The 25,173-nt window shown below is 44.1% G+C and overlaps 1 protein-coding gene across 11 annotated transcripts in view; it reads left to right on the top strand.

Annotated features, from left to right (window-relative positions):
• Positions 1 to 25,173, top strand: part of DOCK9 (dedicator of cytokinesis 9) — a 311,173-nt gene that overhangs the window by 109,715 nt on the left and 176,285 nt on the right. The window contains exon 1 of one of the 11 annotated variants that reach the window (XM_017862080.1): positions 4,664 to 4,958. The exons of 9 other annotated variants lie outside the window; for them this stretch is intronic. In XM_017862080.1, the coding sequence (XP_017717569.1) occupies positions 4,833 to 4,958 (126 nt within the window). In that variant the 5' untranslated portion in view covers positions 4,664 to 4,832. Of the gene's footprint in view, positions 1 to 4,663; positions 4,959 to 25,173 lie in introns of those variants that run through there. One more of the 11 variants, XM_017862055.1, reaches the window with a different exon arrangement.

Genomic DNA, 25,173 nt, shown 5'->3' on the forward strand with positions numbered 1-25,173 from the left:
TGGGTTTTGATTTATGAATAAACTATTGTTGGGTTTTTATTTTCGAGCAATCGAAAGCTTCTGCCTTAATTTGGGCCCTTAACAAATGAACATGTTTGCATATTTTTACAAATATACCATTTCACTTTAGGACCAAAGATGACAAACTGCTATCAGCATTCAGTTCAGCAAATACATTGTGAGTGCTTTTCGCCCCTAAGGCCATTCAGAGCTGGTTAAGTTACAGTTTCGTCCCTAAGGCCACTCAGAGCTGGTTAAGACGCAGTCCCTGCCCCCAGTGAATTAGCAGTCTCACTGAAGGGGCAAACTTAATAAAAGGTAAACTCTGAAAAGCTCCATAATAGAGGTAAAAGTAGTGCTCAGAGGGTTAAATTAGAAGGAGCCGATTCAGTCTGGCTGGAGGGGTTCACGGGGAAGGTGGTATTTAAACTGGGTCTTGGGCATGGGTAGCAGTTCCCTCTACAGAGACAGTCACTCCTTCCACTAATTGGAGTGTGCTGGAAGTCCATCTTACGGGTGGAAGAGGAAGATGAAGTTTGGAATTTAAAGTTAGCTTTCCTTTGAGTCACAAATTGCCCTTGGAACATTTCTTAAATTTCCTGTGAGGTTTTCATGGTTTTGAGTACCCAAGCTGTATAATAAATTTGTGTACATACTAAAATTTGAGACCTGAACCCCATTACAGAAGCATTCATCCCATCCTGCTTCTGAAGCCTTCCTCTTCCCCACAGGGTTTACAACATTCTCTTTTAACAGTGAAATGCTGTGCCTTTCATCCGTGTTCATAGATGTGTTTGTTATGGGTTAAACAAGCTGGCATGTGAAGGAACTCAAGATTAGTAGATGATAGGAGCTCAGTGCAGGTTTGCGGAAGTTGAATCGGGGGTCAGACATACACCTTGTTGTTTCAAATGTTGTAAAGGAAAGTGTGGCCACCTACTTCCTGTCCTGGTAAAATGGCGTTTCCTCTAGTGGCCGCATCAACCGGATGTCATCCTCATGTCCTCACACATCAATCTCATGAGCTCTTTGGAGAAACCACATCCCATTTGGAGGCTTGGGATCTGAGGTTAAACCCTGTCCCGTGTGACTCTCCTTGACAGTCAGATTCCAAAAGTGTTGGTCTGTCCTAAGTGAGCAGGGACGAGCACCAGCACTGCTTGACAAGATGTGTGATGGGAAAGCTGACCGCGGTTTCTTCGCCAGGGTTTGCTTCTTTCATAAGATGGGCCAACTGGAAGGCGGTGGACTCAGATGTCCGCCTTGCTCTCAGAATTGCCGTTCTCAATCTCGGATTTCAGTATGTTGCTCTGAGATGGGAGTAGGAAAAAGCTATGTGAATTTTGTTGCTGCATTTCCTATAAACACATTGCCAGCCTTGTACATTGTGCATGGATGGTCCCCCTTTACATAAATCTCTGTGTGAGGCATTTAAAAAGTTGTTTACTTGCTTGGGCCAGGCATGGTAGCTCACATCTATAATCCCCACACTTTGGGAGGCCGACGTGGGAGGATCGCTTGAGCCCAGGAGTTTGAGACCAGCTTGGGCAACATGGTGAAAACCCGTCTCTACAGAAAATACAAAAGTTAGCCGGGTGTGGTGTCATGCGCCTGTAGTCCCAGCTACTTGGGAGGCTGAGATGGGAGGTTTGCTTGAGCCTGGGCGGTGGAGGTTGCAGTGAGCTGAGATTGCACGACTGCACTCCAGCCTGGGCAACAGAGCCAAACCCTGCCTTGAAAAAAAAAAAGAAAAAAAGCAAACAAATAACTTGCTTTACAACTTGGTATATTTTCTCCTTTTGATGATATAAATTATGGAACTGATCATGTTTTCCTTTTTGTCCTGGCTACTTGGAAGCTCAGAGCCAATTAAAAGTGTTTTCCTTGATTATAAAACAAAATAAAGTCATTGCTAAACATTTTGAAAAATATGCAAAGCCTCAAGAAAAAGACCTAGCTCATGACGTGAACATGTGGGGTTCAAGATGAGTATTTGAAGGCAGCTGTCATAATCAAGCCACAGAGAGGGAAGAATGGTTGATATTAAGTTGCTGAAGCGCTTTGTAATGTGTTATAGCAACACGGTTGGTGGAATTGTCATGTTAGATCACGCAGCGAAAGCCCTGAGTTTAAGACTAAAATTGATTTCTTCAGGTTGGAAGAACAATAACAGTACAGTAGTTACCGTTAAATGAATACCTGCTTTGTACAAGGCACTTAAAGACCATCTAAAGACCTTTTTACCTCTTCATTCACATGGTAGGGTTAAAGCCAGATGCTGCTGTCTTTCATTGCTGACTGGTGATTGATATTGTGCCGTTTAGTAGTTGAGCATAGTGTCATGGTTAAGCGTGTGTATGCTGGATCCATACTGCCACTGCTCTCTGTATAATGTTCTGCAAGTGTTTAACCTCTCTGGGCATCAGTTTCCTCATCTGTCAAATGGGAATAACAGTATTACATAGAGTTGTTATGAAGATTAAATAAACAATCTTTGCAGGGCTTGAACAGGCCATGGGCCACAGACAGCACTTACAGTGTTTGTCAAATAAATATCTTAAAGTTCGTTTCTCATTCCTTACAGAATACCAGGGTATTTTGACCCAACAAATAGGGTAGGCTGAACACAGTGGCTCACACCTCTAGTTCCTGCTACTTGAGGGGTTTAGGCAGGAAGATCCTTAACTCCAGGAGGTCAAGACTTCCGTGAGCCACGATCATGCCACTGCACTCAGCCGGGACTGCAGAGCAAGACCCTGTCTCAACAATGACAATAACAAATAAAATAACATTTCTCTTATTAATGCCCAGAAATTCTGATGGCTTAATGGCAATGGGGATTTGAGGAAGAACTGGACTATTTAGAGCTTCTTGAACCATTCCAAAAAGGTTTTTGAGTTGTTGGTTGGGCTGTCCTTTACTAAGGCTCAGTTAGTCTGTTTTGTGCTTGTGGCTTCATCCTTTCTTCTCTGATTTGTAGGACATTGCTAAGTTTTTACTTTACTGTAATTTCAACTCTAGACGTAACTGAGACTCTGGGTTTTTCCTGTTGTAACTTTACAAAGCAAGATTTTTAAAATGTATAGATAATATTATTTTGGAACACAGATTTGGTAGGAGGACTTATATTAACCCTGAAAGACTATCCAAGGTTGAGGGATTGGGTAGTTTAAAAAAGATTATAGAAGCCATTAATTTATTTGATGGACTCATTGGTCCCTTGAGATCATGAAATAATGGATATTCACACTCAGAAGGGTTCCTGGTGTTCAAGTGGCAGACTCGGTTTCAGCTTCACTCTTGAAGTACAGCAGCTGCAGCAGGTGCTGGGAGAAGGAGGCGGCCGTGCAGGGACTGAGTGGCATCTCAGTTCTCCCCACTGCCTCCTTTGAGCTGTTCTGGCTGCGTTCCTTTGTCTGGAAAGTGGGAGATTTGTACCTGTGACTTGTATAATAGTTTATGTTATTTCCCTGGGTAGAGTACTTCTGGCACCTATTGTTGCTATGTGATAACTACTCTTGTTGTTGACTGACTGAATACCGCTAATGCTACTGCTACTACTATTGCTGCTACTGCTGCTACTGTTACTGCTACTGCTACTGCTGCTGCTGCTTGTTGTCTGCTGTTACTAAATCTTCCCTGATGTCAGGGAAATACTCAGAGTAACTAGGAGAAGCTCTGTGGTATCCATGAAGTACAGAGTAATATTTGATCCCCTCTTTAATGTTCATTTCCACATAACTTTTAGATAAATCCCTTAATACGTCTGTTTTAATTTTTCCCAAGAGATTAAAAAAAATGACTCCACTGTTAAATGTCAGGAAATAATAAAAATACAGACTTTTAGGAACCCCTTTTTTGGGTGCTACTAAACCACCATTGAACCCTGGGTTGGTGATCCAGCTATTTTCTCGTGCTTTTGTGTATCTCTCTCTTAATTTCATTAATTTGTCATTTATGATGTCTGTTCATCTTGCCTTCGCAGCTAGATGTGAAGTTCCTTGAAGGGATAGATACTCTACCTTATACTTTTACTGTGATCCTCTCAGTACCTAGTACTGGGGGTACTTTCTGGTGCCTACACACCTGGACTTAAAGTAATATTCTATTTAATAAATGCATTTACTATGATATGTGGTATCTCATGAAAATGTTTTGATGACCTCATCTTTCTGGCATCAAATAATAGATAAATTAAGGGTTTCATGCTGTGGTCTGTCATGCGGGATGAAACTTATTTCCTCCACCTGTATCCATGAGGTACAGGCTATGGGAACATGCTTGCTGGTAGCTCTTCCCTGCTTTAATCATCAGCCAGGCACTTGGTGTTTAGCCATAACACAAATGAAAGCATTCCAAAACTGGAAGAATTTTAGAACAACCAGACAACCTTGCTGTCTCTTAAGCTCCATGAGCTTCAGAGTTAAGGTAGTTATGAAGGAGTCTAACTGTGACTGGTTTTCTTTTCAACACCGCACTATTTTGATTCCGATTGATTTGGCCCACGCTGTGTGGAACAGACACAATAAAGCCGGTCTTTATCAGAGAGGCAGTACACTGTGTATTGTTCAACTTGGAGTTTGTTTTCCTTTGGCCAGCAAGTGGGAGCCTCCCCTTTTGCGTGGAGTAGTAACACCCCTGGAGGCTGGCCTTCGCTATCATGCCTTCCCTCCCCACACGCTCTGCAGACCCAGCCAGAGGGGCTGACCACTTGTGCCTGGGAAGCCAGTTTCCTTTCCTTCCTTGGACCACTGGCATGCCTGTGCCTTGCACGGCCGGGGACTCGCAGCTGTTCCAGTTGCAGACTTTCTGACTTGCGTTTTCAGCTGAGAATGCAGGCTGATAAATGCAGGACAAGTAGTAGAAGTGTCAAAAAGGAGCTGGTGATTGAGTCCCCCCTGCAATACAAGGATGCAGCTCAGGGCGAAGTGGAAGCAGAGAGCCCGGGCCCTGTGCCGGTAAGAGGGTCTTGTACAGTGTTGCTGTATCTCCCCCATGCTGGATTCTTGTTGTGCGTGTGGACGGGGTTGACGCCTGTTGCCTGTCTTTGATTTCAAAACTTGCTCTGCTTGTCCCTTGTGAACTCCTCTCTTTCCCTGTAATATGACTTTGATTCCCCTTTGATTCTTCTTTGTGAAGAAAGAAATGTTGACATTTTGTGGGTGAATGTGGTTTCTAGGAGGTTTCTTTGTATGGAACAATTATGTATTGTTCACAATTATATCCCACCTAGCTGCAGTGTTTGCAAATGTAAACCCAGGGAAGCATATTTTAATAGCAACTATAAGGTTGAAAAAAGATGTGCTTTGCAAAATTAAAACCTTTTCTACGTTATTTATGCTATTGAGAAAATGAGGCAGGTCCCATGGGGGGTTTTAAGGAACATAACTGTTGGAAATATTACATAGTTTAGAAAGGATAAAATTACGTATGTTCTTCTCACACATTTTACCAGGAGGTTTGCCTTGAATAAAGTAGGGAAGAACCTAAACTGTGAACCAGCTGATAGAAACGTTTCTGTTCTTACTATCAGCTAAACTCTCAGCATTTGGGTAGAGCCAAGTGCTTTGGTGGACTTTGTAGGGGAGGAATGTGAAAAATGGTTGTGTTGTTATCATCAGTGAGTAGGTTGTGCTTCTCTCTCGGAATTTCTTCAGTACAATAAAGGCACATAATTTTTTAAGCAAGCTGCACAAAACCACTAACATGCCCTGCAGAGGGGGGACAATTGAGCCTTTCAAATTATCTGCTAAAGAGATTGTTAAACTAATATGTAGTGATTTCATTTAGTGATTTTTTTTCTTTAACCTGGAGGTTCAGTTGATGTTACCATTAGGTGTTTGCTTACTAATTTACTTAATTTTCAATTACTGTCTAAGAATCTGAGCTTAACCTTTCCTGTAACAGATTTGATTTGAACTGAGTTGCTTTCTTTTGTGATTCGTGAGAATGCCGTATATTGTATTGCCTTGAAAACTATATTACTAACCCTGAACTGAAAAAGTCAGTAAAATATCATGGTCTTTTTCACTGCAGATTTTCATCTTAGAGATTAAGGTTTCTTTTCTTCACCCTCTGCTACATTGTTTAGAAATGTAATTCATTGTTCTGGATTCCTCGCTGCTAATGTAATAGCTGGCTTATCTGTTAGGTTGCTCGCAGGCTGAATGGGTTTCACTGCTTAAAGCAGCTGATGTAACTTATGATTTCTTGGAGGAAGTTGTGTGGTTTAGGTTCCCTTGTGAATATTCTTAAAAATCTTCTGTCAGTGATTCTCCAGCTGTGTAGAAATATTTGTCTACAGGACTGAATACACTGTAGAAAGATGCTGTGCATTTTTTTTTTTTAAGCACACAAGTGACTTTTTACACTTACTTCTCTTTCTAGTGCTCAAGAAATTTGCCATGTATGTCCCAACTATTTGTTTAGGTGAATCTCACTCCAGGCAGTTCCACTGGGGGTCTTTTTCCACTGCAGTGGATAAGGCTGTGCTGCCTACAGCTGCAGTTGGTGGGAACACTTGTCAGGGCCCAGCAGCTTCTGGCAGCGTGGAGATCTCAGCTCTGCGCACCTGCAGAGAGACGTGAGGGAGTGAGGAAGCCAATAGTGATACCAGAAGTTTTTTCTTATCGGGAAGTGTTTCTCTTCTTCCAGCAGGTTAAACAAGATAAAAAGAGCTGATGTCAGATCAGAGAAGCAAGGATATTTCAGCAGGGCCTCTGCCCAGGGGCAGATCTCTTACCTGTGGCTGTTGCTGTCCACCGGCAAACAGGAGTTCAACAGATTGCTGGGAAGACAACTTCTTTCTCAAGATGATTTTTCAGAAGGAGGCAGACACCATTGTGCAACCTGTTTGTGGCAGTACTATTCATTGTTACAATGTCAGGGGCCCACGGGCTTGGTGAGAATCCCCAAGACTGTCTATCATTTGAATGAATCCTACCTAGAGACGTTTCAATGTAGGTAACATGCTTTATTCAGGAGGTAGCATTTTGAAATAAAGTTTTGCTGTTTTTAGTTATGTACAGAAACAGTCCTTGGGGAAAAATACTACCTAAGTTGAAAAGGATAAAATTAATTAATGCATGTAGTATAGAAGTACGAAAACAAGAAATGCAAATAGTGTAGCAGTAGGAAAAACAGTGTCCTTGTTTTTAGTCTCCAGTGGTGACCACTATTAATAATTCAGTGCATATACTTCCAGACTTTCTCCTGTGCCTAGAACAGTATAACTCGTGTGTGTGTTTAGAGGATGTACTATTATAGTAGATTTCTGGGTTAATTTTCTCCCAGAACATGTCAATAACATCTTTTGTCACCATATGTGGATTTATACCTTTTTTTTTTTTTTTTTTTTTTTTTTGAGACAGAGTCTTACTCTGTCACCCAGGTTGTAGTGCAGTGGTACGATCTCGGCCCACTGCAACCTCTGTCTCCTGGGTTCAAGTGATTCTTCTGCCTCAGCCTCCCAAGTAGCTAGGATTATAGGTGCCCGCCACCATGCCCAGCTAATTTTTGTATTTTTAGTAGGGACAGGGTTTCATCATGTTGGTCAGGCCAGTCTCGAACTCCTGACCTCAGGTGATCCGCCTGCCTCCCAACGTGCTGCCATTACAGGCGTGAGCCACCGCACCTGGCCTATGCCATTATTTTAAGGGCTGCATATTATCTCATTTTAGGTCTATACTATAATTGGATGGTTTTTCAATTTGTTTCTAATTGTTTGCATTAGTAATGAGGCTACCATAAAGGTACCTGTAAGTAGATCTTAAAGCATGTAGGCAAGCCAGTATTTGTTCTAGAAACTTTCTATCAGAAGTTCCCTCCTGCCCTTATGATTGGTGGTAATGTTTTTCCTCCTCTGCCGGGGCCACCTTGAAGGTTTCCCTTAGCAGTGGCTGCTTGTTTAGTATTACAGAAAGTTAGTGTTTCTTTTCTTTCTCTTTTATTTTGGAGATAGAGTTCTTTTTTTTTTTTTTTTTTTTTTTTTTTTTGAGATGGAGTTGCTCTTGTTCTCCAAGCTGGAGTGCAGTGGCTCAATCTTGGCTCACTGCAACCTACGCCTCCCTAGTTCAAGCGATTCTCCTGTTTCAGCCTCCTGAGTAGCTGGAATTACAGGCGCATGCCACCACGCCCAACTAATTTTTGTAATTTTAGTAGAGACGTGGTTTCATCATATTGGTCAGGCTGGTCTCGAACTCCTGACCCCAGGTGATCCACCCGCCTTGGCCTCCCAAAGTGCTGGGATTATAGGCGTGAGCCCCTGCAACCGGCTAAAAGTTAGTGTTTCCAAGAGAATATGTGTTTGAGCATTATAAAGTTTCAGAGGCTGCAAGGTTCAACTTTACAGGTACCTACATGGGTGGGTCTTGTCCCCTGCATTGTGACAGTAAGTGAAGGAGGAAGCACATGGTGAAACTTCCCCATTTCTATCCAGGCTTACTGCCAAACCCACTGAGAAATAGCTTTGGGGGCTAGAAATCACTACCAGGGGAACAGGCAGGATATTCTTGATGTCTGCATGTTAGTTTCCCTGCTCACATTTGAATACCTATTTTTACCCCCTACCCCCCCAGCTCTAACATAGTTCCTGGAAACAATTTATTCTAATTGTTACTGCTCAACAGTTTAGAGGAAAAAGGTGTGGCTTCAAAGTGCCGAAAAAGGCTGGGTTATATGTCATTTATGCAGCCCTTTCATTGGGTTACTTTTGTGAGGGTGGTAGGGACTGCAGCACAGGTCTTATTTTGGGAATTTTTAAGGTTGAAGGATGTAAAGATTGAGAATAGCTGAATTTTCCTGTTAGGTGTACTCATTAGGTATTTTTTGAAAAGGATCAGCGGGCACTGTGGCTCAAGCCTGTAATCCCAGCAGTTTAGGAGGCCAAGGTGGGTGGGCATTGCTTGATCTCAGGAGTTCAAGACCAGTTTGGGCAACATGGTGAAACTCCGTCTCTACAAAAAATACAAAAATTAGCCAGACGAGGTGGCATGCACCTGTAGTCCCAGCTTCTCAAGAGGCTGAGATGGGAGGATTGTTTAGGTCTGGGGGAGTTGAGGCTGCAGTGAGCAGAGATCACACCACTGGACTCCAGGCTGGGTGACAGAGTAAGACCCTGTCTCAAAGAAAATAAAAGTTTCTTTTCGGAGACACCTTTTGGGTGGCTCATATTTTCCTGGGATCCTCAAGTGTTAAAAGCAGAATTTTAGTTCTTATTTTAATGTTTGAATGACCACATGATTACTCTAGCTAAATAACTCTGTGAGAAGGCAGCACAAGTACTTGATGTAGAAAGTAGTAGAAGGACTTGGCTTCTGGTTGGATACACCAGTACATTACCTGGGAACTCTTCTGTCCCCCAGACAGAGGAGGAATGAGACTAGAAAATCTTTCCTATCCCTGAAGTTCTGTTTGCTCTAGAAATAGCAGACTAAGTGAAGTATAAGCTTATGGGCAATGATCAGGTTGTTAATTTTCAATTAGACTTTAGGTGACTGTGATTGAGTTAATTAAATTATACTTAGACAATAAGCCTTTCTGCCCTATAGGTTTTCCTGCATCCTTAGAGACAACTTTAGAAAAAAATAATTAATGGTATTACATCAATAATATTTAATAAGTAGTTTCCTTGTTTTTAAAATATTGGATGGTGAAAGAAAGATGTTCCCAAAAGATTTATATAGTGACCTATTCCTAGCGACAAGAACAGGAAATTTTACTTAGTCAAAGTCATACACGTTCACTACAATGCTCTTTGTGTTTCATTTGTTTATTCATTAATTTATTCAACTCACATTTACAAGAATAGAGACTTGCCAGTCTTATTGGACAGTGCATGGAGGTGAATGAGATCAAAACCCTTCCTCTCCCCGGGCAGCAAGGCATGAGGAAGGAAGGGGTTCATTCCTCTGGAATGCTTTCATGTGATCTTTATCAGGCACAGTGTGTGTTAATGCCACCCTGTCCTTTCCAGACACTTAAGCAGACAACACTTAAACCATCAGCAGCTCCAGGAAGGACGTGCTTCAGATTTTTTAGCAGCTAACGTAGGCATAGCCCGGCTTTGCAGAAGGCGCAGGCCGAACCCTTGTCTGTTCACGTGAACAGTGTTACATGAGGCTCCTGCTGCTGCACACCTATTTTGTGGAGCAGTCGGTGGAAGGAATCTTTGGGGAGTGCATGCTTGGAAAGGGTCCGAGTGAATCTAATTAACATGCCAGCCTGGGAAATGATCTCAGACATGGGGCTTCCACAGCTTGTTCCCTACCTCATTGCCATGCCAAGTCACAGCTACCTCCTGGGTAGCAGTGTATAGAAAACTAAAATCACTTGTATAGAAAACTAAAAACTAAAATCCACCCACCTCCGGTGTTTCTTTTCTCATGATCTGTCATCAGCATGGAGGGAGAATGGCTGGTGACTGTTTTTTTATAGCAAGGTAATGCCAATAGTCATGTAATAATAAAAATAGCCACTACTTATATGTTGCCCTGCTGTGTGCCAGGAACTGTTTTATGCCTGTGAAATGTTATTCAATTAATCCTCACAACTCTAGAATGCAGGCCCTATTCTTTTTCAAAAGAGGAAACTGAGCACAGAGAAGTTAGGCAACTTGCTCAAAGTTACACATTCAATAAATGGCAGAGCCAAGATTGTAGACTTTGGGTCAGGTTTTCTAAAATCCATACCTGGACACATATGCATGATTCATGAACAAAAAAGAACATATTCACTTGACCTTAGCATTGAGACTGTAACGATGAGCAAGAAAGGAAAAACACACTGCCCTTAAAAACTTAACAATTGTTAGAGAAAGGCCAGTTTATAAGTGACAACCAACAGTGGTCGAATAGCATGAAGACAATGGTGGTCATGTGAAGAACTCAGAAATATGAATGAAGTAGAGCTGCCATGAGGAGTCCCTCTTACCTTGGGTGTTACATTTTATTATCTTCCCAGAAAATTACATAGGAGCATAGACTGGTGAGGGTCTAAGAGTCTGGAGGCATCCTGTTTTCCTCCCTATTTTCCTTTTTAAAAAATTTATAGCATGGCTCAGGTTAATCCTGAAATGTTTACTCCCTAATTAGTAAAATGGGCACTGTAGTCCCCATAGTGTTTGCAGAGGCTGCCATTTGTGCAGGTGTGCTCTACTCTTGGAAAGGTAGCAGCTAAACATGAGGCTGCAGAACAATGTCCATCTGGCTGGTGACACGGGTGGGCCAAGAGACCAGAGACCTAATTTTGATCCTGCATCTGCCTCTCAATCTCTGCAGATTGCCACCCTCCTGGGCTTCAGTTTTCTTATCTTTAAAATGAGGAGCCTGTGTCGTACATAATCTCTAAGGTCTAGGACTCAAGTTCCAGTGTTAGCATCTTTGATCTCAGAATAACCTGGGATGGAGTCAGGTTTAGGACTGTGGAGTTTTAGTTTCAGGTTTTAAGCTTTGTTTATTCAAAATTGTTTGGCTTTTGAGTTGTTGGAGCTACAAAATGGGATCTTGGAATTCCACCTAGTGTAAGAAGTAAGACCAAGGGAATGGGTTGGCCACCTGGAAATGAATCAAAAATTTGGAGTTAGCAGGGCACTCTAGGCAGGAGATAACAAGACAACCCGGCTCCGGCCTACAGATAGCATATGACGGTGAGGATACTTTTAGAACCAAGAAGGATTGGAAATTATAGTTTTCCCCCAACTTTCCAGAAGTTTGAAATACCCTGTAATGTGATATACTAGTGCTAAGTCTCTTTTAGAATGACATTTTGAGGCTTTGGAAATTTTCAGTGCTCCCTTTCCTGACAAGTATAAGTGCCACTTACCAGTGGGTCTCAAGGGCTCTGCCAGGTTCCTGGGGAGGAGCCAGTCTCGTATTCTGCTTTGGGATCTCCTTAATATGGAGAGTTGTCACTGCCAAGGGAAAGGCAGCAGCAAGTGGTGCAGAGAACCAGCACACACTCACAGGAGGCTCACTTGGCATTTCTAAGCCAGGACTGCATTGCATATCAGACAGAGATTGTAGCAGTGGCTGCCCTCCAGATCCCCCATCTCTGAAGGTTCTCTGGACTGCCTGTTCCACTACCACATTCTGTCTTTTCTTACCCTGAGCCATGCTGCATTGTGCTATCAGACCACTCTTTCTAAAATGCAGAGACAGGTGGGGCATGGTAGCTCACACCTGTCATCCTAGTACTTTGCGAGGCTGAGGTGAGAGAATTGCTCCAGGCCAGGAGTTTGAGACCAGCCTGGGCAACATAGCAAGACACTGTCTTTACACAAATAAAAAATAAAAAAATTAACCCGGCTTAGTGGGGCAGACCTGTAGTCCTAGCTATTTGGGAAGATAAGGTGGGAAGATTGCTTGAACCCAGGAGTTCAGGGTTACAGTGAGCTATGGTGGAGCTACTGCACTCCAGCCTGGGCATCAGAGCGAAACTGTCTCAAAAACAAAACACAAAACAACACAGCCCACAAAGATAGTTGTTAATTATCTGCTTAAAAGCCTTCTCTGACTCTTCCTTTACAGAGAAAGCAAGCATGGCTCCCTCGATTCGCAGAGGCTGACCCTGAATTTGCCTGCTAACCTTATCTCCTGCAGCCTCCAAAATGTGCCCTAACCCCGGCTTTCCAGCCTTCCTTCCACCTGGGGTGCTTTCATACCTGGGCACAGCTCTGCCTTTGCCTGGCATGTACTGCACTGGATAAAAGGATAAAATCCTCATTTATGCTTCAAGCCCCAGCTCACATGCCAGCTTCTTTGGGAAACCTTTACAAACCTTCTCCACACATTTCCCAGAAGACTGTGTGCTCCTGTAGCCCATCTTGGCGTCATCGTTCCAGCTTGTTGTCAGGCATCTCTGCTTTGTTGTAGTGAAGGTTTGTACTCCAGTCTCCCTCACTAACAGGGCTTCTGCCTAACAGGAACCACCCGAGTGGTTTTGTTTTCTTTGTATTCAATCTCTGATATAATGTGAAAGGTTTTGTTTGTTTGTTTGTTTGTTTTCTCCTCCTGCTTCTCAGCATGGTCCTGGTGATTCTTTGGGGAATGTGTAGGCAAAAAAAGGTTGCAGAAAGGGCCTACAGGAAAGACTAGATCTGAGAATCATTCACATTTTCATTCGCCTCTCTTCCACCTGCAAAGGTTTAGCCACCAATAACCAAATGTCTTGAATTGCCAAAAAGTAGAAAGGGATGCAGGTAGAGGTACTTGCTTGACTTACATGTGATGTGGATATCGTGCCTCTTTACTCTCCTGTGCATCTGTGATTTTGATCTCTATTAAAAAGTTGGGGAACATTTTATCAGAGTACTGTTGTGTACAGAAGTGCAAACATAGGTTCCCAGAGTCAAACTCCTTCTTGTTCCTCTCTTAGCCAGCACCCCTTTCTGTTATCAGTACCTCTTCTTCCTGGCAGTCGTACCTGAAACCCTAACATCATCTTTGATGGTCATAGTACACTTGGAAAAATCACCGTGTGACATTATTACACCAGCTTCTCAGTAAATTGATTATATCTGGAAAAGGTGGAGATCCACAAGATGACAGGCAAAGAAGATGGCTCTTCCAGGGAGAAAGAGTTCAGAAAGGTGGGGCCTATTGAAGTCACAGGAGAATGTGGTCCACTGCTTTATAGAACCACGACTAGACCTAACTTTTATCTCTCATGTGGTGTTGTTTCCTAACTCTTGTCTGCCCAAGTAAAAATTTCAGGAAGTGGACTGTCCTTTGTTTTGCCATGAAGTTTAAAAAATTACCTGTATGTTAAAATTTCTTACAGTCTATAGTAGTGCTGTCTAGTAGAAATATAACATGAACAATATCTATAATTTCTTCTCTGTTAGTTTTTGAGACAGAGTCTTGCTCTGTCACCCAGGCTGCAGTGCAGTGGAGTGATCTCAGCTCACTGCGACCCCGCCTCCCGGGTTCAAGCAATTCTTGTGCCTCAGCCTCCTGAGTAGCTGAGATTACAGCTGTGTGCCACCACACCTGGCTGGTTTTTGTATTTTTGGTAGAGACGGGGTGAACCATGTTGGCCAGGCTGGGTCTTGAACTCCTGGCCTCAAGTGATACCGCGCCCCCCCCCCCCGCCTCAACCTCCCAAGAGTGCTGGAATTATATGCAGCCACCACGCCCGGCCAAATTTAAAATTTTCTAGTAGCCAAGTTAAAGTAAAAAGAAACAGGTGTAACTAATTTTAGTAATATAATTTTAACCCAATATTTCCAAAATATTACTATTTCAATTTTGAATTCTTATTTAAAAAATCAAGGTATTTTATATTTCATTTGTCAGACGTCATTGACCTTTGGTGTCTGTTTTATGCCTGTAGCACATCTGAATTTAGAATCGTCACATTTTAAGTGCTCAGTAGTCACCTGTGGCTAGTAGCTACCACATTGATCATGCAGGTTTATACTTACACGTTCTTTAGCTTAAAAGCCTCAAACTAAAAGCTGTCATTTTGTGGGGAGTCACTGGATAAGGAAAATATTGGTGATTTTTTTTTTCTGTAGGAAAAAAATACATGATTTAAATGTGAGTTTTCCTTACAAAGGTCATGCCTTGAAATATTTGATGGTAATATATATTACATACTACTTAATGGCATTAATATGTGTCAAGGCATTTAAACCTGGTTCTTTGGAAAGATTTAGTATTTTGGAGTATGATTTTTAATATTTTTGAAGTGGAAAATGATTTTTTCCTGGAAGGGACTCTACTCTTTATCTCTGCTGTAGTGAGATTGTAAAGCCTGGGTAGTTCAGTGCCTGGCAGATCTCAGAGTAGGGAGAATTTCCCTCCTCCCTGGTGACGTGGAGCCTGAAGCATCCCCGTGTGGAACAATGTTCAGCATTTCTCATATAAAGAGGAACAGAAGCACTGGAGAGGCACTTCTGGTTCTAGAAATCTGAAATTCTATCATGCTTACTGTTCATGTGTGATGGGGAAGGTCCTGGTCTTGGGGCCAGGAGACCCAAGGATCACCATCTGTGTGACCTTCAATAAACCATCTAATTCCTCTAAGCGTCAGTTTCCTCATCAGTGAAATGGTGTTGATGCAACCATACAGTGGTAGGAAGGTTTAATGAGACAGTATGCGAGTAATTCAGCAAAAGTATGTGTGTTATAGGGGCTAAAATTCTATTGAATGTGAACTACACATAACTATGTATGGTCCCCACCACCACCATTTGGTGAGTTCGTGCTCTGTCCAGACACTACATATTGAACCCTGTCAATAACCTGGTGATAATGATAACAGAAATTATTACTTTTCCCATCTTTAGATGCCAGTATGGAGATTAAAAGGTTAAATAAGCAACTTGTCCAAAGGCCACGTAGCCAATAGGCAGTGAAGCCAGGATTTTTTTGAGAATACGTTTTAATATGAAATTCTCAAACATACACAAAAGTAGATGGACTAGTGGTGGTTCTCAAACATGAATGGGCACCATAATCATCTGAAGGGCTTGTTAACACAGACTGTGAGGCCCCAACCCCAGAGCTTCTGACTCCTTGGGCCCGGGGTGAATGTGTGTTTCTTTTTTTTTTTTTTTTTTGAGACGGAGTCTCGCTCTGCCGCCCAGGCTGGAGTGCCATGGCCAGATCTCGGCTCACTGCAAGTTCCGCCTCCCGGGTTTACGCCATTCTCCTGCCTCAGCCTTCCGAGTAGCTGGGACTACAGGCGCCCGCCACCTCGCCTGGCTAGTTTTTTTGTATTTTTTTTTAGTAGAGACGGGGTTTCACTGTGTTAGCCAGGATGGTCTCGATCTCCTGACCTCATGATCCGCCCGTCTCAGCCTCCCAAAGTGCAGGCTTGAGCCAGAATGTGTTTCTAACATGTTCCAGGTGATGCTGATGCTGGCCCAGGACCAAACTTAGAGAACCATTGTACTGATGTAATGAACCCCCGTATACCTGTGTCTATACTGCCTGCCTGGCAGTGGAGTCTGCAGAAACTGTTTTGTGAACTACTTATGAATATTCCATTCTCTATCCCCAATATCTTAAAATAAGTAGCTTAAAGTAAGTTGTTTTGAAATCTGACTAAATCTGTCTTTTAGAGCCTTTTAGCTTAATTACTTGCCCTCTTCATTTCAGAATTCCAAAAACAGTTTTTATTGACCTAGGAAGAACTAACAATTTTAGGTCATAATGCTAAAAAAGGAAGAAAAATGCCTGGAAGAGTCTACAGTCTAGATTTGAGATAGAATTATTTATACAACTATGATAGCACATCTTTTTGTTTTTTGATTTTGTTTCTTTTCACATGTGAAAAAAATAGGCAGAATTAGAAGTCAAGACTACTGTATGTGTGTGAGAGACACATGCTGGGCCCACCGCAGGTGCTCTACCTGGTTCTCACTCTGTTCCCTTTTCACCCTTCCTGGCCTGGAGTTGGCCCATGCCGGTATCAGGGTAGGGAGAAGACACGTGACGCACTGCACTTGCAGGGGACCTGCTCCCGTCCCACCTAGCTCTCTCCTCATGTGACTCCCTGGGCACAGGACGTGGAGAAGTCGCCTAAATTCTTGTATTGTCTTCCTCTCCTCATTGACATTCTCGGCAGCAACCCCAGCGAGCACAGCTGATGGCAGGCTGTTGAGGAGTTGTGTAGGTTTTCCTTAAGTGGTATTATTATTCCTGTCTTTCTTATTATTTCCATTTCTATTATCATTTTTCTCTTACCCATTTCAGGTGCTATTGATTTGACAAAATCAGATTTTGTCAGATTTGTCAAATCTGTATAACTGCTATTTAACAACATTGTGTTAGTGTTTATAATATAAAAAACTGAATTCACAAATGTCTAATTGTTGGTATTAGTCTGTTCTTAGGATAACACCACAATGGAGCATGAAAAATATATTTAGATGTCTGGGAGTTTGGTGTTTCTTATGCATTCTTCCAAATATTCTCCAAAGCATTAACTGCTTTTGAGCTTATTTCTAAATGTAAGTTTAGATAAGGTTTCCTTTTTCCTCCAGTATTTAGATTACATGTGTATGCACATTGTCAATGAAAGTGCAAAATTAAAATGTAGGCATCGTTTTAGTAGGGGCTGAGACAAGATCCTGGGCCAGGGCTCAGGAGGTTCCTCCTGGGACCCCAGGACAGTCCCTAAACTCCCAGGTTCCTGGGTTTCCCAATGTGTAAAATGAGAAGACTGGACTGGATAATCTCATGTTCTGATGTTTGCGCAAGCTTGTAGTGCTAGATAAAAGCTTTTAAGCCATATTACTGAACCTGTAGTACCTTTTAAAAAGCATGCTTTCAAACAGCTTCTAGATCACTTCCTACAGACACTCATGAGCATCTGGAGAAGAACATATACTACTGAATGAGAATGGGATTCTATCTTGATTATCACCATCTCCTAGTTGTAATGTCCTGAGTTAGGGACAGAAGAGCATGTCTGTGACAAGCTAATGGAGGGCATCTTCCTTCCACTGCAGGAGGACATGGGACCTACCTCTGTGTCTCTCAGCTTCTCCTCCTGTTTGCTGGCTTCCTGAGGGCCCTTCCTACTGTGGCTCTACCTGCCACTCTGGCCTCGTCTCTCCCTGCAGGCTTTGGCACATGTAGGTGCCCCACGTGAGCTAATCATTGATTAGCTCAAATGAACACTATTCCAATATTTGCTTACTTTAGAGGAGAGACTGAGGGCTGTACGGGCGAAGGTGGAGCAGGGGTCTTTGTGAGGAGTGTTGCTGTCTGACTCCAGTGTTATCCACCCTTGCAGAGGAAGCAGAGTGGGAGGGCACTGGCCCATCCGGTGCTCCTTGAGCACGTCCATCTGGGAGGCCCACTGCTCACCTCAGGTAGCAGCTGTGTGGAGTCTCTTTTCAGAAGGGCTTTCTCCTAAGTATAGTTTTCCCCATGACCTTGGATTTCCAGTGGTGCTAGAGCACCTGTGGAGCTGGGACCCCACGCCCCCTTTGTGCACCCTTATCCAGCTATTCCAAACTCCTTGCTGCTTCCAGAACTCACCATGCTCAGGGAGAATTTAGCATGAAGCGCATGAAGCTTAAGTTTCAGGATCCCTTTCAAGGCAGTGGAAGAGATTCCAGCAATTTTATATTTATTAGTTTTTTTTTTTTTTTTTTTTTTTTTTTTTACCTCACTGTAATTGTATATGTTTCAGGCCCTACAGAATCTACTTCCATCCAGACACATGCTCCCTGGTGTCTCAATTTTCTCTGCAGGGAATCCTCAATCGGCCTTGAATCCTGGCTGGCTTGTTCATCTCGTTGATCAGCTCCAGGAACCTCCTTTAAGAAGTACCCCACATCACTGGGGTCATCCAACACACAGTTATTGAATGCTTCTGCTATGCTGGGTGCTGTTCTAGGTGCTGGTGACAGCAGTGAATACAATAGGGCTGTCTTGCCCTCATGGAGCTTATAATCTAGCTGAGCAGAGGCTGGGTTCCTTCTAGTGGGCCAGATGCCAGTCCTGGTCCCTGCTGCTGTCATTCATTCTGCTGATTGTTCACACATGTGCCTTCCCTCTGACTGCCAGCTCCCTGGGGTGGGACTGTGTTCTTTTTATCTTGATGTCTCTGGCACAGTGCATGTGAACCAGCTCAGTAAATACCTGTGGAGAGAGGGAACTCATACTGCTCATCCCATGTGTACACAAGGAAGGGAGGCGGCTGTTATTTTCCTGTGCCCACTCTACTTATAGGAAAATGAGGATCCTTCCTGCAAATTTGACAACTTCAAGAAGTTCCTGGTGAGGTTAAGTAATGAGAGTCGTGTGCACGACGGGAGTGCAGGAAAGCTCGTGTGGCCCACACTTGTGAGCACGTGGCTTCAGAAGCCCCTTTCTGTTACAAGCTGCCATCTCCCCATTCCCATCCCCAGCAACAGTACTGGTGTCCTGGTGGCAACGTTGAGAAGCGCTTTGGAAATGGACCAACTTTATCTCAGCCTATCAAGTAGCTTTTATAGCCATGCAGATAAATCAAGGAAGTCCTAAATTCTTTATAAGCAGAAATGACAAATTTCTCATTTCTTAAAATAGCTCCAAGAGTTGCCATTTAGTTTGCTATTTCAAGAAGTGGCATTCGGGATTTCAGCTCTTGTTAACATTTAATCACCAGAGACACAAGGACAAGAAATGACTGGAAAGTTCATTTGAAGCTATCACGTCTGAGGCAAGAGCAGTGAAATTGCTTTGCTCTTCGGAGCTTAGCTCTTCCCATGGTTTTTGAGGTTTTGTACATGTTTGGCCAGAACTGAACTCAGTTTGTGGGCTAACGTTGTGCAGGTCTGCTGGATCCAGAGGAATCTCATTTTCCTGGCACTGAGAACATTTCCTGCTTCTGATTGCCTTTTGATCTGGAATTTCAATTTGCATGATGTTGGGCCGCCAGACCCTAAGCAGCAAATGCTGTGGGAGGGAGGGAGTTCTGAGAGATTGAAGGGTGGGGGGGGGTCATGGTGGGGCCTTGTGGGGTCCTGCTCTCTGGCCCCCATGGGAGGTGTAGGGAAGTGTGATTGCTAGAGGTGCGCCATGCTGTCCGCTGCCATAGGGACTGGCAGGGCCTTGGTATCAGTGGCTCACCTGTGTCCATGTTGTCCCTTGAGATGAGGAGCTCTTTCTCCCCAACCACTCTGATCATGCCATATAACTCTCTGTGAGCGGTGTCCCATGGGGTGTCCTGCCTGCCTGCTCTCTTCCTCACAATCCAAGATCCTGCTGCTGTCATGGAGCTGCCCTAATGGGAGGGGGTCAGGAGTGCTTTCCTCTATCGCTCACCCGCAGCTGTGGTTCTTCTCCATCCTCCCTGGCACACACCGCAGCAATACTCAGTCCCGTCTACAGTATAAGCAGCTGTCTGTTTCCTTTGGGCTCAGCCCCTGAATTTCAGTGTCTGCGATGCAGTTTTCTCTATGTTGGGTCATTATTTGTCTTCCTTTGTGCATGTCCCTGCCATTATTGCCTGTTTTATTTTGTATGTTTCTGGAGGTCGAGGAAAGTTTTTTTTTCTTTAAAAAACGTGTCATGCGCCGGGCGTGGTGGCTCATGCCTGTAATCCCAGCACTTTGGGAGGCCGAGGTGGGCAGATCATGAGGTCAGGAGATCGAGACCATCCTGGCTAACACTGTGAAACCCCGTCTCTACTAAAAATACAAAAAAAATTAGCCGGGCGTGGTGGCGGGCCCCTGTAGTCCCGCTACTCGGGAGGCTGAGGCAGGAGAATGGTGTGAACCCGGGAGGCGGAGCTTGCAGTGAGCCAAGATTGCGCCACTGCACTCCAGCCTGGGCAACAGAGCGAGACTCCGTCTGAAAAAAATAAAAAATAAAAAAAAATTTAAAAAACAACAAAAAAACAACCTGTCATGCGAGCAACATATTTAATAATATGAATAACTCAATTTATTATAATACGTGTTTACAGTTTGCAAGGTTCTGCCTTTTCCATGCATTGACCTAGTTGAGTCCAGCCACAGCCCCAGGTGACTGCACAGCTCGGCTTTCCTTACCATGCTACCATCCTCTTCAGCATTCATGTGGACACATGACCCTATTAGGGCAGAGTCAGGTTTTGTGAGGGACAAAGCTTATAGAATTTTAGGGCCCTTCTTTAAGAAAAGCAATTCAACATTTGAAAACAAAATAAGGCATGGAGGTGAACATTTATTTAGAATTTAAAAGAAATACATTTTAAAAGCTAACCCAAGCCATAAACACCAGAAATCCAGGGAAACAACACATTTTTATCAATGAACCTCTTGATACACCTCCATACTTCTTCCCTACAGCTTTGGGGCTTCATATTCTTTTATTGCCTCTTCACATGATCATGATTTTGTATCATCGTTCTTCATCGCAAGAACAGATCAGTGTTTCCCTTGGCGTGATTAGTCCACATTTATATTTTATTATTGAGAGTTTAGAAAAGTTTCTTCTAGTTCCACAACATCTGGGAATGTCACAGGAATTTTTAGGATTGGAAAACTTCTGTTAGGTTTCTTTTGTATGTGAGCAATGCAGTTTGGGGGCATTCTTAGTTTGTGCAATGGCTAATCTTACATACCGCCAAGTAGTCCTGGGGCCACATACCTTAGAACATGTCTGAATTGTGACAGGGCCTCCCATTCTCTGTGTCGTGACATTGGGTGGACACAGCAGGCACGTTCCTGGAAATCTTCTAAGCCAAGGTGCCCAGCAACAATGGAACTGTACAAGAACCACTGGCAAGCTCTGTTAGCCCCACAGGACGTGTCGCTGGGGCCTGAGTGGGATGCTGAGGGTGGCAAAGATAACAAGACTCAGCCCTGCCCTGAGGCACTGATAGTGGAGCTGAGCGTTCACAGGTCACAGCAAGCCGAGGACTGTCATGAGAGGCATCCCAGGACTGCTGCTAAGTAAGGATGTGGCAGCAAGGCGCCAAAGGCCACCTTTGTGGGGAAGAGGGAGGTAGTGCCCCAGTTCTGTGTGAAGTGCTGTATGCCTGCCTGGGGCTAGAGCAGCTCTGCTTTAACTTTTTTGCCACATTGCCACATTTGCTTTCTTTGTAGACCGTTGGCCAAGGGGCTGTAGGACTGTGACAGGTGTAGAGGTGGGAGGGGCACATTATCCCTGTAGAGGGAGTGACTGGAGCTGGCTGGTGTCAGAAACAGTGGATGCAGCATTGCCTCTTTGCTGGGCCCCCGGGCTTGCCATGAGACTGGAAACCTTGCATCTGCCTAGCTAAGGCAGGGCTCTGTTGTCAGGGTAGGCTTTTGTCCACCTGAAGAATTCTCATTCTTCTTCGCTCTCTCCAAGCATTCCTTCCTTAGTAAAGTGAAGAAACTTCACAGGCCATGGAGGGCAATGGGCTTGACCTTAGCTCTGCATTTCACTTCTCCCAGTACCTCTCTTTACATTGAGCTAAATATTTACAGGCCTGGCTCTTCCACTAGCCCAGGGCTTCTTCGACTCAGTTCCACATGACCACTTTCCAGGGAATTACAGCCCTCCCCTCGAAGCTGTGTATACAATCATAGAAAGCAAAGAATGTATACAGTTTTCGTGGGGAGAGGATCCAGGCTCTCAAAGGGGTCTGTAACCTTGAGGAGGCTCGGGACCGGCCTTGTTTCTTCTTCCTCCCTGAAATTGAAAATTCTAATGTAGTTCCTGGGGCATCATGATCGATCAGGGATTTTCCAGCATCCCCTGGAGAGCGTGTTCAAGCATAGGTAACTGGTCCCTGCTCCTGGAGCTCCTGACTCGGCTCTGGACTGGGGCCTCAGAATTTGCGTGTGTAACCAGTTCCCAGGCGATGCTGAATCACCAGTTGCTGGGAGCCCACTTTCAGAACCACTGTTGTGGACTATTTGTGGACTGAAAGTACTGCTGCCCTCTCCCTTTCTGATTTCACAGGAAGCCTGAGGAATGAATGTTCATAGATAAGGACTTGCTCCTCCACATGATGCGGAAAGCTGGAGGACTTGTGTATAGACCAAGTTAGATTTTTATACACTATAAAAGCAGCAGTCACCAGTGTGTATGCTCTGAATGTCGTGGGCTTGGGAGCCAGCCAGGCCCCACCATGCTTAGGGAAAAACAGCATCCTGAAATATTCACAGTTCAAACTGATGACTTCTCAGGGTTTCAAAACACGATAGTGCTGATGGCTCCAGAGGAGCTCCACCAACAACCATGGTCAATTTGGGTAATTCTGGTTTTCTTTTGAAAATAGAAAATTAAGAACTTCTCCCTTGGAAGTCTGTCACCAGGGGAAGAATTGAACTTGAGCATGTTGTGATAGCTTTAAAACCAAGGCTGTGTGCCAGATCTGTGCCAAGCCTCGTTCTTACAGATAATAGCAGGAACCGGCAGTCTGGTAATTAGCCTGCATCATTTTGCTGTTAGTGTGACCTTCTTGTCACTAATCATGTCGCAGGCCAATCAGTTCCTTACCCTTGTGGGCTGTCCCCGCCTCCATGTCCCACCAGCACCTGGAAAAGCTTAGCAGGGCTGAAGAACAGTGAACAGCTGCCACCAGTGAATCATAGTTTAAAAAGAGTTGAAAATAGGCAATTATCCTCTTAACCCACAATTTAGTGGATGCAGTGGTGTGACTTCCCACAGATCCACCTCCAAGTCTCCTAAGCCCCTTTCTTCTGCCATTTCTGTCTTTGGTTTCCTCCCCAGGGTGCCTCCATCCCTGCCTCTCTTTTCCTTTTCGTCCCCTGCATCTCCTGTTCCCTTTCCCTCTCTCCCTCACCAGTTTCCATTCTCCAGCCTTTCTCCTCTGATGGTTTCTTTCTTTTCCCCATCAAAGGACACCTGTAGAAGGGAGGCATTAAGCCTGGTATTTGTATTTGAAGCAAGAGCTTTTTGCCTTGTTCTTAACTTAGGCAGCATGTGAACCACTCCCATGCTAGGGAGTGAGTCATGTGTCCTGGAATCAGTCATGTGTCCCGGAAGTGCTTCCAGCAGCTGCTAAAGACCTCTGCCCTATGAGGTCACTAGGAGTTCTTTCATTAAGTGACCTGAGTTAGGGTTTGTACAAGTTGAAAATTTTCGCAGTCCCTGATACATGGTAATCCTCCATGAGATTTATCTTATTGTTCAATCAGTACCATGAGTTTTCCTGGTCATGGTACTGCATGACCAGTCTTTAACAGAAATGTTGGCTTATAAACTCTCCTTCACACATTTACTGTGGCTGAGTATTGCTAAGCACACATTGTTCAAAGGGTAGCCTAGTATAGGAGAAGAAAGAGTTCTGTTTAACAGAAGACTGCGTTCTGTCCCAATCCAGTCCTGCTGGGTACTTGGTGGGACACTTGTAGCAATTAGCTCAACTTGGGATCCTCAGTTTCCAGCCTCAGTTGTTGAGTGGTAATTGTGATCAGTGAAAACACCTTGAAAGTTACACTTTGTCACACAAAAGCAAGCTGGCAGCCACAACGTTGCATCCTTTCATTAGATACCTCCAAGATACACCTTGAGGGGAAACAGAAATTCATCTAATTAAAGTATTATTTGGTGCCCTAAATACATGAAACTGACCCATGAATATTTTTATTATCAAACATTTTAAGCAACGCAAGTTTATTCAGATAGGTGCAAAAAAATCATTAAATACATTAAGAGTTGTAAACATGTGGGCCGGGCGCGGTGGCTCAAGCCTGTAATCCCAGCACTTTGGGAGGCCGAGACGGGCGGATCACGAGGTCAGGAGATCGAGACCATCCTGGCTAACACGGTGAAACCCCGTCTCTACTAAAATACAAAACTAGCTGGGCGAGGTGGTGGGCGCCTGTAGTCCCAGCTACTCGGGAGGCTGAGGCAGGAGAATGGCGTAAACCCAGGAGGCGGAGCTTGCAGTGAGCTGAGATCTGGCCACTGCACTCCAGTCCGGGCGACAGAGCGAGACTCCGCCTCAAAAAAAAAAAAAAGAGTTGTAAACATGTATGTATCTTATATGTCCAGAGACAGGAAACACATCAGTAATTGAACATGGAAAATTAATATAAAGAATTACTAAATTGGTGAAAGGGAATTAACTCTATTAGGGGGTAAAGATAACTCTAAATCAGGCTGTGCCCTTGGGCAAAATCTGGCTGCTGCCGTTTTTATAAATAAAGTTTTATTGTAATACTGCCATGCCCATGTGTGTACTTATTGTCTGTGACTGCTTTTGTGCCGCAATGGCAGAGTTTACCAGTTGTGACAGAAACTGTAAGGCTGGCAAAGTCCTTTACAGAAAGAGTTTCCAACTCCTGCTGTAAGGATACAAGAAGAGTAAATGCGGGAACAGAGATCCCCAAGGAAGGAACAAACTGGGAAGAGCCTCTCACCACTACCCAAGGCAGAGATTCAGGCCTCGCTGAAGAGTGTGGTTGTGGCCCAGGGTTGGTGGCTGGTGGCTAAGGTTGCTCAGGTGCTGTGGGCTGGAGCTGGTGGGCAGGGAGCCACCCACTGGGGGGAAGCTGCTGAAGGGGTGGCAGCAGGACTCTTTAGACGGCTGCCCACAGGGATGCCAGTCCAGCTTCTTGGAGGGCATGCCCTTTGTAGAAAGCCACCTGACTGCCCTGCTGTAGGAACAAAGTCAAACAAAACCCCAAACCTAATAGCATTGGCAGCTGGGAACAGCCCATTCTCAGCAGTGTCCCTCCACGCCCCTCCCTGTCCAGGACTCAGAGTGCACCTCTGCCTTCTGACAGTCTGA

Source organism: Rhinopithecus bieti, unplaced genomic scaffold (genome assembly GCF_001698545.2).
Source record: "Rhinopithecus bieti isolate Rb0 unplaced genomic scaffold, ASM169854v2 scaffold_2254, whole genome shotgun sequence".
Classification (NCBI taxonomy): Eukaryota; Metazoa; Chordata; class Mammalia; order Primates; family Cercopithecidae; genus Rhinopithecus; species Rhinopithecus bieti.